This window comes from Cornus florida, unplaced genomic scaffold, assembly GCF_030987335.1.
Source record: "Cornus florida cultivar Cherokee Brave unplaced genomic scaffold, ASM3098733v1 CherokeeBrave_3.0.0_Hap2_Chr04, whole genome shotgun sequence".
Taxonomy (NCBI): domain Eukaryota; kingdom Viridiplantae; phylum Streptophyta; class Magnoliopsida; order Cornales; family Cornaceae; genus Cornus; species Cornus florida.
Genome location: NW_026775574.1, coordinates 956,046 through 968,705, shown reverse-complemented (window position 1 = coordinate 968,705; position 12,660 = coordinate 956,046). Strand labels below are relative to the sequence as shown.

The 12,660-nt window shown below is 34.7% G+C and overlaps 1 protein-coding gene across 1 annotated transcript; it reads right to left on the bottom strand.

Moving 5' to 3' along the window:
- Window positions 1-9,686: 9,686 nt before the first annotated feature.
- On the bottom strand, window positions 9,687-10,505 carry LOC132304585 (uncharacterized). The gene is made up of 2 exons (XM_059802339.1): window positions 10,074-10,505; window positions 9,687-10,013 (listed from the first exon to the last, which is right to left on the bottom strand). Exons 1-2 carry the CDS (start codon window positions 10,503-10,505, stop codon window positions 9,687-9,689), a joined length of 759 nt encoding a protein of 252 aa, XP_059658322.1.
- Between the last annotated feature and the right edge of the window lie 2,155 nt (window positions 10,506-12,660).

The following is a 12,660-nucleotide window of genomic DNA, read 5'->3' as shown; positions in this document are numbered from 1 at the left end:
ACATTTTGGTTATAAATAGCCTTGCTCCTATGGTGTTTTAATCATCCAACAATTGAAAAGTGTTTACTCAATATAGAAAGTGAAAGTGTGAGAGAGTTTTGGGTGTAATTGGGTTTTGGGTGTGAGCCACTTAAGCACTGTATTTCTTTATTTCCATAGTAAAATATTGTTTTATCTTCTCCTCGTGGATGTAGGCACAGCCGAACTACGTAAATCCTTGTCTCGTTTATGTGTGTGCTATTTTTTTTTTTTTTTTGTTATTTTATTTTTCTCTTGTTCTCATAAACTCCTATTCGATTCTTATTTCGTAACAGTAGCCAATAATACGGATACCAGCCTGTTCACAAAAACACATATTATTACGACTTAATTGTGTAACTCTTTAGCCATATATTTAAGAAGAAATGAAGAGTCATTATTGAGTTTAATCTCCGTTGATGGAGGGTGTTGGGAGGGATGGATTGGATGAAACCCTGATCCTTGTTATATTTGCTAGAAGAGATGAAGCTATAGTGACTAGAAATTAAAGATAGAAGCTGTATTTCTTACCATTGGTATTGAATAGTAAGAACAATATTGCTTAAACTATGATTTTTATCACTATGCATATTTAGTAGTGCAATTTTCCAACTAAACATTATCTATATATTTTTATATTATTTGCTGCAAAATATATGAGGTCTCAATATATATATGTTCAATATCATCTTACATTACAAAACAATAAAAAGCAACGACCCACCTAATCCCTACAACAACTTTGGAATCTTTCTCAAGCGATCTCTTGATGTACTGGTGAAAATCAAAATTTATGTCACTCTGTCGTGCCAAATGTGCCTGAAATTAAGTATCAAATAAAAATAATAATTATTATATCAGTAATATATGAACTACACAATTGATTGCTTTTGAAATGGGTAATGAAGATCCTCTCTTTTTATAGCAATGTTGATATGCAAGAAAACACACGCACACACTACTGGTAGCCAACAATTGAATTAATCATAATTGTGAATAGGAGCATACAATTTCCATATGCAAAATTTAGTGAAACTCCACTTTCAAAGGAAACTAGATCCAAACATATTGTGGACATGAAAGAGAAGGACATAAAAAATAAATATACTCACACATCAATTAAGTTTAGGCAAATTAATGAACACAGAAAAAGGTTCTTTTGGTAATGCAGACTCTCCAATTTGATATAAAATTTCACAACATTCTGAATCAGAATTACAGAACAAAACTAGATTATCATCAAATTCACCAGAACTCCACATAGCTGAAAATCAAACACATTCATAAGAAACGCATTGCAAAAGAAAACAAGATTGATAGGAAATAGGAATACATACCAATGCTTAGAAATCCCAATACCAGCGCTTTTTAAAAAACATGTCGGCTAAAACATATTTATACCAGCGCTTTTTTATCACACGCGGACTAAAACATATCTATACCAAATCTTCTATAGAAACGCTGGTAATTAGTACACAATTCCAGTGCTTTTCAATCCCTAATTTGTTGTAGGTCCCATTTCTCATTTACATCGTGCTCCCCAACATGAACAAGAAGTTCTGCCTAAAGTGTGGAAAAGCATTTGGAACATTCGCGCAAAAGAAAAAAACATAGCACTTTTTGTGGGCTTCTTGCCTTGAAAATATTCAAGTTTATTCTAATATAAGAAGGGAGGAGAATAGTGACGGAGAATGAGGGCTGCAAAAGATGTGGGCTTGATATTGGAAGTGTTGACCAAATGTTGTTATTGTGTCCTTTTGCTCAAAATATGTGGAGACTGAGCCCGTTGCGGTTTTTAGTTGAGCAAATCCCTTGCCTAGCGTGGCCTTCGTGGCTTTCATATATTATTCAAGCTCTAAACAATTCAGAAGTGAAGGTTGATACTTTGAGTTTGATTGCTTAGGTAGTTTGGCTTTTGTGGAAAGCAAGGAACACATTGCTTTTCGAAAATAAGAGCATGATCGGATATGAAGTTATCCATCATGCTTTGAGCAATGGGAAGAGTTTAAGAAGTCCAAGGATGATCAGTCCAAGACTTGTAGTAGCTTAGTTACAACTAGAAAAGAGGCTTGGCAACCTCCACCCATTGGTGTTTATAAGTTGAACTTTGATGCTTCTTATATTGCTCAATTGGGGGAAGTTGCTGGTGGATTTGTTTTGCGAAATTCAGACGGGTGCATTGTCAAAGCTGTCATCTATTCATTACCACACGACTTCTGCTCTTACGGTTGAAGCTTCAACAACTAAATGGAGTTTGGAGTGGAATTTTACTAATTTGATTGTTGAATGTGACTGACAAGTTCTCTTTGAGAGTCTTCCACGGTTTGGGAGCATATTAGCCTTATTCTTACTCAGTTCAACAATGTCTCTCTGAATTGGGTTTGTAGGAATGTTATTTCAGTAGCTCATTTATTGAGTCATCCGGGTTGAAGGAAAAGGGTGCTAAAATATTTTCTGACGATGTTACCGGAGTGATTCTCGAAGCAATATTGTTGATGGATTGTAATCATGTGTAATTTTTCTCATCAATGAATTTCTTTCTTGTTAATATATATATATGATTAATTAGATGATGTATGATTTGGAGAAGGAACACTTTTGGAGAAAATTAGATAGAGAAACATAATTTTAATGCTAGTTCTCACTTATCCATCAATGAGTAATTCACACAAATACATATACATTAAAATTATGTTTCTCTATCTAATTTTCTCATATATATATATATATATATATATAGTGTTCAATTGCTCACTGGAGCAAGAAATTATATACTTACTTTTAATTGTAGCCGTAGGATATAATCCTATAGTAATTAGTTAATTAACTTTTCTTTTCTTTTCTTTATTTTAAGAAAGTTACAATTACTTTTTATATAGCATTAAATGTTAAAGAAAAATTAGAGAACTAGACAATTTATTAAAGGAAATAAGAATAAAATAATTTGGAAAAAAAATTCCACTTAATAGAGTAAAAATGGAAAAAAAATTCCACTTAATAGAGTAAAACATACTGAGAGGAAACTGGAAACAATATCGTTAAGTCAAATTTCAGTATAGCTCATAATTTTAGCAATTGTCTTAATTGGTCCAAAACTAAATAATCTAGATTGTAATTGTTTAGCGCATATTATATTTATTAATTGGAGCATCATAATCATAGCTAGTAGCAATGAAGAGACCACCAGTAGTCTTGCCAAGATTTGTTTCTCCATGGTACTAAAGTCACCATGAAGACACCACCAACAGTCTTGCCAAAATTATGTTTTGTCTATATCCGCAACATTTTTGACACATCAGCAACTACTTTACCAGCAAAAATACATGTTCAAAGCGCGCACGAGCAAAACCACCAGCAAAAACACATATTCCCAAAATACACACGACCAAAATCACCAAAACACATCTCCAGCAACATAATCCATGACCAAAAACACATGTTCACTAACTTCCAAATGAAGCCTCAAACAATGCGGCGCCTATATTATTTAATGACACAGATATATTTTATCACTATGTCTACTGATGACACTTATATACCTTGAAGATGATGCTTGAGTGTTTTGTATTGATGGAGGTATCTCAAAGCCACTGCCATGAGTGGGTTGTGTTAAAGTAACTCTCACCTACACATGAAATATGAAAAATATAAATTTGGTTGTAGGACATTATAAATCAAAATCACTTATTTTATGTTCATAGAAGTACCTCGAGTAGACCACCTCTTGTTCCAATACTAGTAGGACCTCTTGTTTCAACTATTCTTCCAGCTAAACCAATTCTTACTACTAATGAATCAGCAACTGAACCTCTCCTAAGTGTTCCAGTTGAAGCTTGAGTGTTTGCACCTCCAACTCTAACTAAAGATGCAGTCTTTGAACTTCCAACTGAAGCTGGAGTGTTTATAGCTGGAGTGTTTGAAGACTGAGTGTTTGAACCTACTCTTCCTCTATTACTCACCTACCATATGATGCAAGAAATCAGCATTATTATTAATGCAGCTGAAGCTATTGAATATTAATTTAAACAAAATGAACTATACACCTGACTGAGTTGTGCATGCCCCACACCACTTGATGCAACTGCTATTGCAGATCTTCCTCTTGATTTGACTGAAGCTTCAGACCTTCCTTTTGATCTAACTAAAGTTGCAACTCTTTCCCTGTTACTCACCTACCATGTAAAGTTAAAAATGTTAGGTAAACTGAAGTAAATATACAAGAAGAAGAAACAAAAAAATAATAATAAAAAAATCCTAAAGTAAATAACTTAATAAAGGGTCTCACTTTACTGAGCTCGGCAAGCCCGCAACACTTGCCATAACTAAACCTCTAACTAAAGTTTGAGAGTTTGCAGATGGAATGTTTGAAGCTTGAGTGTTTGGACCTCTTCTTCCTCTGCCTATTCCTTTGTTACTCACACCACCTGATGCAACTGTTGATCTTCCTTTTGATCTAACTAAAGTTACAGCTCTTTCTCTGTTAACCTACCATGCAAGTAAAAATTGTTAGGTAAACTGAAGTAAAAAAAAGTTTGATAAACTGAAGTAAATATCTTAATACTTTGTCTCACCTGACTGAGCTCAACATGCCCCACACCAAGAAAAGTAGGTTTAATCAAAGGGGGTCTACCTCATTTACCTCTTGGAGGCTTATCTTTAACAATAGGTTCAGTTGCCTTACATGTCCTGTTGGGATTTATATGCCCTGACATAACAAATTTCTATTTGGGTTATAGTGATATATGTTCCTGACATTGGTGAATTCAATGTATTATGTTTTAATTCATTATAGAATTGATAGTGTCTACTTGATTACAAGAGATATTTATACATGTATGTGATGGTGATCAATACATGAATATAAATAGTAATCATAAATTGTTCATAGTCTGTAATTATGAATGGACTCATAATTAATTAAGATTTGAACTGGATTCGCATTAGGTTGAGATATATTGCTAGAGTCGTCGTATGCAATTGTTCCCTATCACCGTCATGACATTTGACTCTTAAGCAAGAGAAAAGTATAAAATCTTTTATTAATTAATAATTACTTTGATTTGTTCGGCGGATTCTTCGAGATCCTTAGACCGACACTTTAAGTAGTTATGTAATTAATAGTTAGAGAGTTATATTTTTGATATTTGCATCATTACTACTTGTATTTATTTTGTATTGATTATGGTTAATCACAAAGTAAATTCGAAGGCCTTCGTGCGTTTTTAGACAAAATGATTTATTATATATTTATTTATTTAAATTATTATTTTTATCAAACAAATGTTTTATTGTGATCGAGCCAGAAATAATCAAAGGTACCAAAATAAATATATTAATTAAGTAGTCGGATTGATGGCTGTATTTATCCGATAACTAATTATGCATATAGGGGTCAAAGTGCAACATTGACTTAGAGGTTATTTATTATTTAATTGGAGTTCAATTAATTTCTTTTAGTGGAGTAGAAATTAATTAATGAATTAATTGAATTGAGTCCATGGATCAGGCCGATTATTAATTTATTGTAGCCAATAAAATAATAAGCCCAAAGGATTCTCACTCATAGCCCAACTTGATATTGGAATCCTATTAGATATGAGATATGTGAATTAGAGATTGAGAAGGATTTATTGTTTTGTTTTTATCTTTATGTTGCCTATATATATACATAGTTTATGTATATTTTAGGGGTGATTTTTGGGAGAAGGAAAAAGGAATATAAATTCTTTCTAGAAAATTAGGGTTAATGTTCTCATCTAATGGAGGCTCCCACAAGCCTAATTTTCCAAGGTTATTCATGGAGGCTTATGAGTGTTTCCTAAAGGTAAAACAATTACCAAGAAGATGGAGATCTAAGGAGAATGCATCTTGCTAAGGGATCTACAATAAGTGAGAACATTCACTTTAGAGGAAAGATTTAAAGGTTTACTCAGACCTTTGATATAAGTATTCAATCTGTTAATTGAATGATACATCATATTTTATTTTTGCATAAAACTTGTCTCTATGTGATGAATCAAGATTTATGAATCAAAATCCCTCGAAAAGTTTTTTAAATTAGTACGTTTCCCTTCAGTGGTATCAGAACATGGTTTGATTCATTACTAGAGATCATGTTTTTATCAAAATTCATCATTTATGAATCCAATTTTGATATGCATATATTTATTTATTAATGTATGTTGATGTATGAATTAATATATTGATATATGATGATGTATGTATAATTGTGAATGGATGATGATGTGTGTTTGAGGCATGGATGAAGCTTATAGGATAATTGAATGTAATTTTATCTTTGGATGAATATAATTAAGGCTTTGATTTAGCCATTTGAAAGTTAAACGATGCAATTTAATTTTTTCCATTGTATTTCAAATTGTAAATATTTATTAAAGCCATGTAATCTTCATCAAAGGATGCTATGAAGCTTCAAGAGGGTCTGAAAGGGTTAAATTATGCTTCAATGATTTTCTGGAATTTTTTGAAATTTTTCTGGAATTTTTTGAGGCTTAATTTAATTTTCTGGGATTTTTCCATATTTTTTTGGAATTTTTTGGCTTTTTTCCGGTGGCAGAAGCATCGCCGGCGGCGAGAAGAGTGTCAAAGGAGGTTGGGATATGGTGCTTCGCACCAAAGGTGAGCCTGGCACGTGTGGAACACGCACCAGGAGGTATAGCTTGAAAAGACTTGCTGGCGCGTGCATCTCACGCGCCAACCAAGGCAATTAACCCCTCCACGAGCGTGGGGGCACATCCCACGTACCCTAGGCCCGTGCCAGCGTGTGGGGGCACGTGTCTTGCACTGCTGCATGCCCCAGGCGCGTGCAAGCTTCCTATAGGTATTGACAGACTGGTGAAAGACGTCCGCACAGCAAGAATAGTATCTAAATGTTAAAAGCTGAATTCATTGGTCATTTAAATTGCTTTTATCTGTTATTTATTTATTTATGTGATGCATGGAATAATTAATTGTTAATTATTATTATTCATGCATTGGATCCATGATATTTAATTAAATGACTTGATCTATATTAATTAAATTATGAAAATTAATTGGATTTGATTACTAGTTAATTTGAGGGCATTTATAGGGAAACGAAAAATTATTTTTGTAAATTATTTTTTAAAGTGTGCTTCAAATTAAATATTAGTGAATCATTTAAAAGTCCAAATATTTTTTAAATTTAATTGGATTAAGATCAAGACGTTTTGCATGCATTATATCATGTAAATGAATAAATTGAAAACCCTAATTATAAATAATTAAAAATTGAGTGGGAGCGGGGATTTTTATACATTACCCCATGGCCTTCGTTATTAAAACTATTGTAATTAGATCTTCAAAAATAAGGCTCCACGCATGATTTGAAGAGTCTTACTATTACAAGAATGGTTGTCTCATGAAAATAAAAATATTAAATGTTCATTGTAATTAGATCTTTAAAAATAAGGTCCTACGCATGATTTAAAGAGTCTAGATTATAATGACAAGATATTTAATGTTTTATTTTTCATTAGAGCTTTAATAACGTTATACATTCAATCTAAAATCAATAGTGTTAGCTTCTTAACGGAGTGGTCTACACTAGGTGATTTTAGAAAGGTTAAACGAAACCGGGAATCATTTCATATAATAGATAAGGCATTGTCTTAAGAGATATAGAAATGATGGGATTTGCCCGCCAATAATAATAATAAACTTCGTCAACCAAATAAGTTATTGGCGTATTGGTTATCCGATTTTTCATGCAGTGGTTAAGGGACCCACATTTTATTTTAATCGAAGTGCTCGCCTAATAGCAAATGAATCTCATCAATAGTAATAATGAACTCCTCCAACAGGATAAGTTATTAACTTATTGATTGTGTGATTTATTATGCTACAAAGTTGAGGGACCCGTATTAATTAAAAGAAATTGTTCACCAATAATGATAATGATCACTTATTCTATTTGAGATTTATTATATTATGTGGTTAACAAACTCTTTTTAATTTTAAATATGCATGATAGTATTAATAATTCACCTTGCATATTGTAGGACACCACTAAGTCCTAGTCGAGATGCATCAGTGAAAACGTGATAATCTAATCCTCGTTCAGGAATGACAAGAACTGGTGCCGAGGTTAACCGTTTCTTTAATTCCTGAAAAGCCTGCTCACAAGCATCAGTCCACTCGAGCTTCACTCCCTTCTGCATCAACCGAGTCATTGGGGATGCTATACGTGAAAAATCCCTCACAAATCGACGATAATACCCTGCCAATCCAAGGAAACTCCTTATTTCCGTCACATTCCTCGGTCTTTCCCATTCGAGAACAGCAACCACTTTTGAAGGGTCGACTGAAACACCTTCACGAGAAACTACATGCCCCAGAAACTTCACTTCAGACAACCAAAAGTCACATTTATTGAGTTTGGCATATAATTGGTTCTCCCTTAGCACCTGTAAGGCTGTACGCAAATAATGCTCGTGCTCCTCCTCGGATTTAGAATAAATTAGAACATCATCAATGAAAACTACAACAAACTGATCCAAGAATGGGTGAAACACACGATGCATCAAGTCCATGAAAGCGGCATGAGCATTTGTCAGCCCAAAAGGCATCACCACAAACTCATAATGCCCATAGCGAGTACGAAAAGCAGTCTTTGGAATGTCCTCATCTCTCACCCGCAACTGATGATATCCTGAACGGAGATCTATCTTCGAAAAGTAACGAGAACCTCTCAACTGATCTAATAAATCATTTATCCGTGGCAGTGGGTACTTATTCTTTATTGTCACCAGATTCTGCTTCCGATAATCAATGCATAATCTAAGTGTATCATCCTTTTTCTTTGCAAAAAGCACTGGTGCACCCCAAGGGGAAGTGCTAGGGCGAACAAAACCCTTTTCCTGTAATTCTCCCAATTGCACCTTCAATTCTCGCAACTTGACAGGGGCTATGCGATGGGGAGCATTGGAAATCGAAGAAGTGCCGGGACATAATTCTATAGCAAAGTCCACCTCACGTTTGGGAGGTAAACCTGGTAAATCATCTAGAAAAACATCGGGAAACTCTTCTACAACCCGAATGCCACTTACACCTAGACCACTGTCCGTTTCTCCCTTTAAGTTGGCCATCCAACCGAAATGATCTCAGTGCTCTTGAGGATCAACAAAAATACCAGAACAACTAGACTCCAGTTCTCCATGAAAAACGAAACTGTCTCCGTTAGGTAAAACAATGGTCACCCTCTTTCGCTAACAATCTAAAATAGCCCCAAAGGCTGACAACCAATCTATTCCAAGAATGACATCATATGGGACCATGTCCATAACTATTAAATCAAAAGTTAATTGGCGGTTGGCAATCTCCATTTCACAATCCCGACAAACTCGTCTAATATTTAAGGTACTCCCAATCGGGAGGTTAACATAAAGTGAGTAATCCATAGGTTCAGATTCCAAACCCATCATAATTGCAAATGAAGCAGATATAAAAGAATGAGTAGCACCAGAGTCAAATAATACTCTAGCATAGGTACTGAATAGAAGAAAGCTACCTTCCACCACTTTATGGTCTGGCTGATTTGCTGCCAAAGGGAGAGAGTAAACACGACCATGTGCTCTAGATCCTGCCTGAGTGTCAGTTTGTTAGGGTCAAGAAGACGTTTGACCCTCTTAACGCTGCATATCTGGTCTACCCGACCGTGGTTGTGGTGGCCTGTACTGTTGACTCCCAGACTGATTTACATTGCTAGACTGACTTTGTTTCCCTTTTAGCCGTGGACAATCATTCCTAATGTGGTCGGGTTGAACACATTCATAACAAGAGCAGATTCTTTGACTTGAACCTTGAGTGTCACCTGTCCTTTGAAATTGTCCCCGAGATGGCATATCAGATTCCCTGTTAAACTCTCTAGACCTCTTGTTTCCGCTCCTATTACCTGTGTTCTGTTGCCCAAACCTTTTTCTTGAGTCCCGAATCTGCCTATACTCATCTAGCTCCTATTCAGCCAACAAGGCTGTACTAACCACATCTGCAAATCGGGTTAAGCCAAGATTCACCACACTCCGTCTAATGGATGGTCTTAATCCCCGTTGAAAATGCCATATCCTGTCATGCTCTATTGCAACAAGATGACTAGCATAACGAGACAATGCATTAAACCTCGCCTGATATTGCGTGTCCCTCTGAATTAGATGAATAAAGTCTGCCATCAATGAATTTCGTTGAACCCTAAGAAAGAAATGATCTAAGAAAATATTCTGGAACTCGTTCCAACTACCCACTCTACCAGATGACTCTACTGTCTTCCACCAGTGGTTTGCCTGCTCCAAAAGCTGAAAAGTGGCAAGTTTCACCCTTTGATTTTCTGGTGTCTCTAGAGTGTCAAAGATACGGCGAACTTGCTCTAACCACTCCTCTGCAGCTTGTCCACCTGCAATTCCGTCAAAAGTAGGAGGATAAAGCCTCCTAAACTCCTTTAATGATGCCATCGCGCTAAACTTTGCATGCCCTCTATTTCCTTGTGCACAATTTGCTGAAAAGCAGCAGCCATATCCCGCATGACACGTTGCACCCCGCAAGCATCCACACCACCGGTCCCTTGAGAAACCGGATCATCCTCTGATTGTGTTGATTCGGCCATACTATAAATAAATAAATAAACAAACAATGGCTAAGAAGAATCCAAGATGAACTAAACAAAATAAAACAAATAAAAATATCATACGCACTAAATAAGAAATCCTAAATCACCTCTGAAATGTCATTCCAAACAAAAAAATACTGATCCAACCTACTCACATACCCATATTCCCGAGTAAATCTATTACCTAGGGCTCTGATACCATTCTATCACGCCCCGCTTCCCACTAAAGCAAGAATCAAACACCAATACTAAAAAAAAATCATAACCTGCTTGATAACATAAAGGAACAAAACTAGCCAAATCCAAATTCATAGCCAAAAAGTCCATTCATAGACTTAACCCTTAAACATCAACTAACGTACCCATGATCATTCCGTCCATAGTCTTTATATACAACCAAAAGTTCCATTTACAATCACAAAAGGAGATACACACAAGTCCCCACTAGGCTGCTTATTATTTATATAATTTATAACCCAAACAAAAAGGCAGCCATTGGTACAAAAATATATACATAGCAGTCTCCCACGGACTGTCATGCCTCCATGAAAGAAACCCGCCTAATGCCATCCCTACTCCTGCACTGCGACCTTTTCACCACCACTAGGACCTGAAAAGAAATTTTAGAAAAAGGGTGAGCTCAAAAGAGCCCAGTAGGTTTCCGATTTTATGAAAAATAAATAGATATATATATATATATATATATATATATATATATATATATATTTAAAAAAATCAAAATTCAAATGAACCTTCTTTAATAGTTGAGGTAGCGAAGAACTATAGCCATGTGAAAATTTTAACTGAACACTTAAGTAGGCTGTCGACGAATACATAACTAATATATATATATAGTATTCCAACTCAATGAAAAATTAAACATTTTATTCAAAATTCATCTCATATAAAAAAAACTCTTGTATCTAGAAAAATCAAGAAATTGATTTGTTCATCAAACATAACCAATCCCGCAAAACAATAATAATCAAAATCGGTCCAATACTGTGTACACCCACACGTCTTTAAGGACCCACCCCTCAGGACTGCCGCCCCCGTCCTTCGGATTAAGGGGCTCTCACCCCAGGACCGTGAACACCCACTCGTTAGGGCCCAGGCCGTTTAAGGTTTTTCAACCTAAGGGAAACTTTTACCCTACCTATTTGATTCTGAGTCACATACACAGTTGGAAAAACATAATCAATTACCACCATGGGCAGCCTTACCCAAAAACATTTTCATTCCCCTACATAATCACAATTTACAAATATAAATTTACTAATAATTCAATACTACTAATTCATAAATCAAATATTACAAATATAATAATATAAATAAGAAATCTACATGGAATACAAATCTGTAAAAGAGAACTTCAAAGAAATACTACCAGCAAAGAGCATAATCTGTGCACAGCCTTCATGAGCATAAAATACCTATTTTTACAAGGCTACTGCTATCAAAAAAAAAACTTTTAGCAAACTTAAAAAAAATATTATTTACTCAAAAGTTGGTATAAAGTCTTCTATTGACCAAACTGATATACACGAAAACTAATTGTAACCCAATTGATTTTAATATGAAATTCATAATCAATATTCCAGAAAGAAACTATATACAGGAATTAATTTTTTAGTCACAAAAGATAGAGGGATTTCTGGGTGAAAAGTAATTTCATGAACTACCTTACACACTAAAATGATTCCATAATTAATTCAATAGGTAAGTAAATCAAATCAAATAAAATTCCACAAGTTAAATTTATAGGGTATTTCAATGCCTTAAAACTTCAAAGAAAATAGTAAAAGTAAAATTATGAAAATAGCATTCTGAAAGCCAATCTAGTGTTCTGTTCAGATTCCACAACAAGACCAAATTTACAAAAATATCAGATTATTGGCCAACAGATTTCACAACTAAAACAATATTTGGAGAGAATATCCGGAAGCAAAAGTTTCAAACTTTCCTTTTTTTTTTTGAATACCAGATTTGAAAATTAAAAA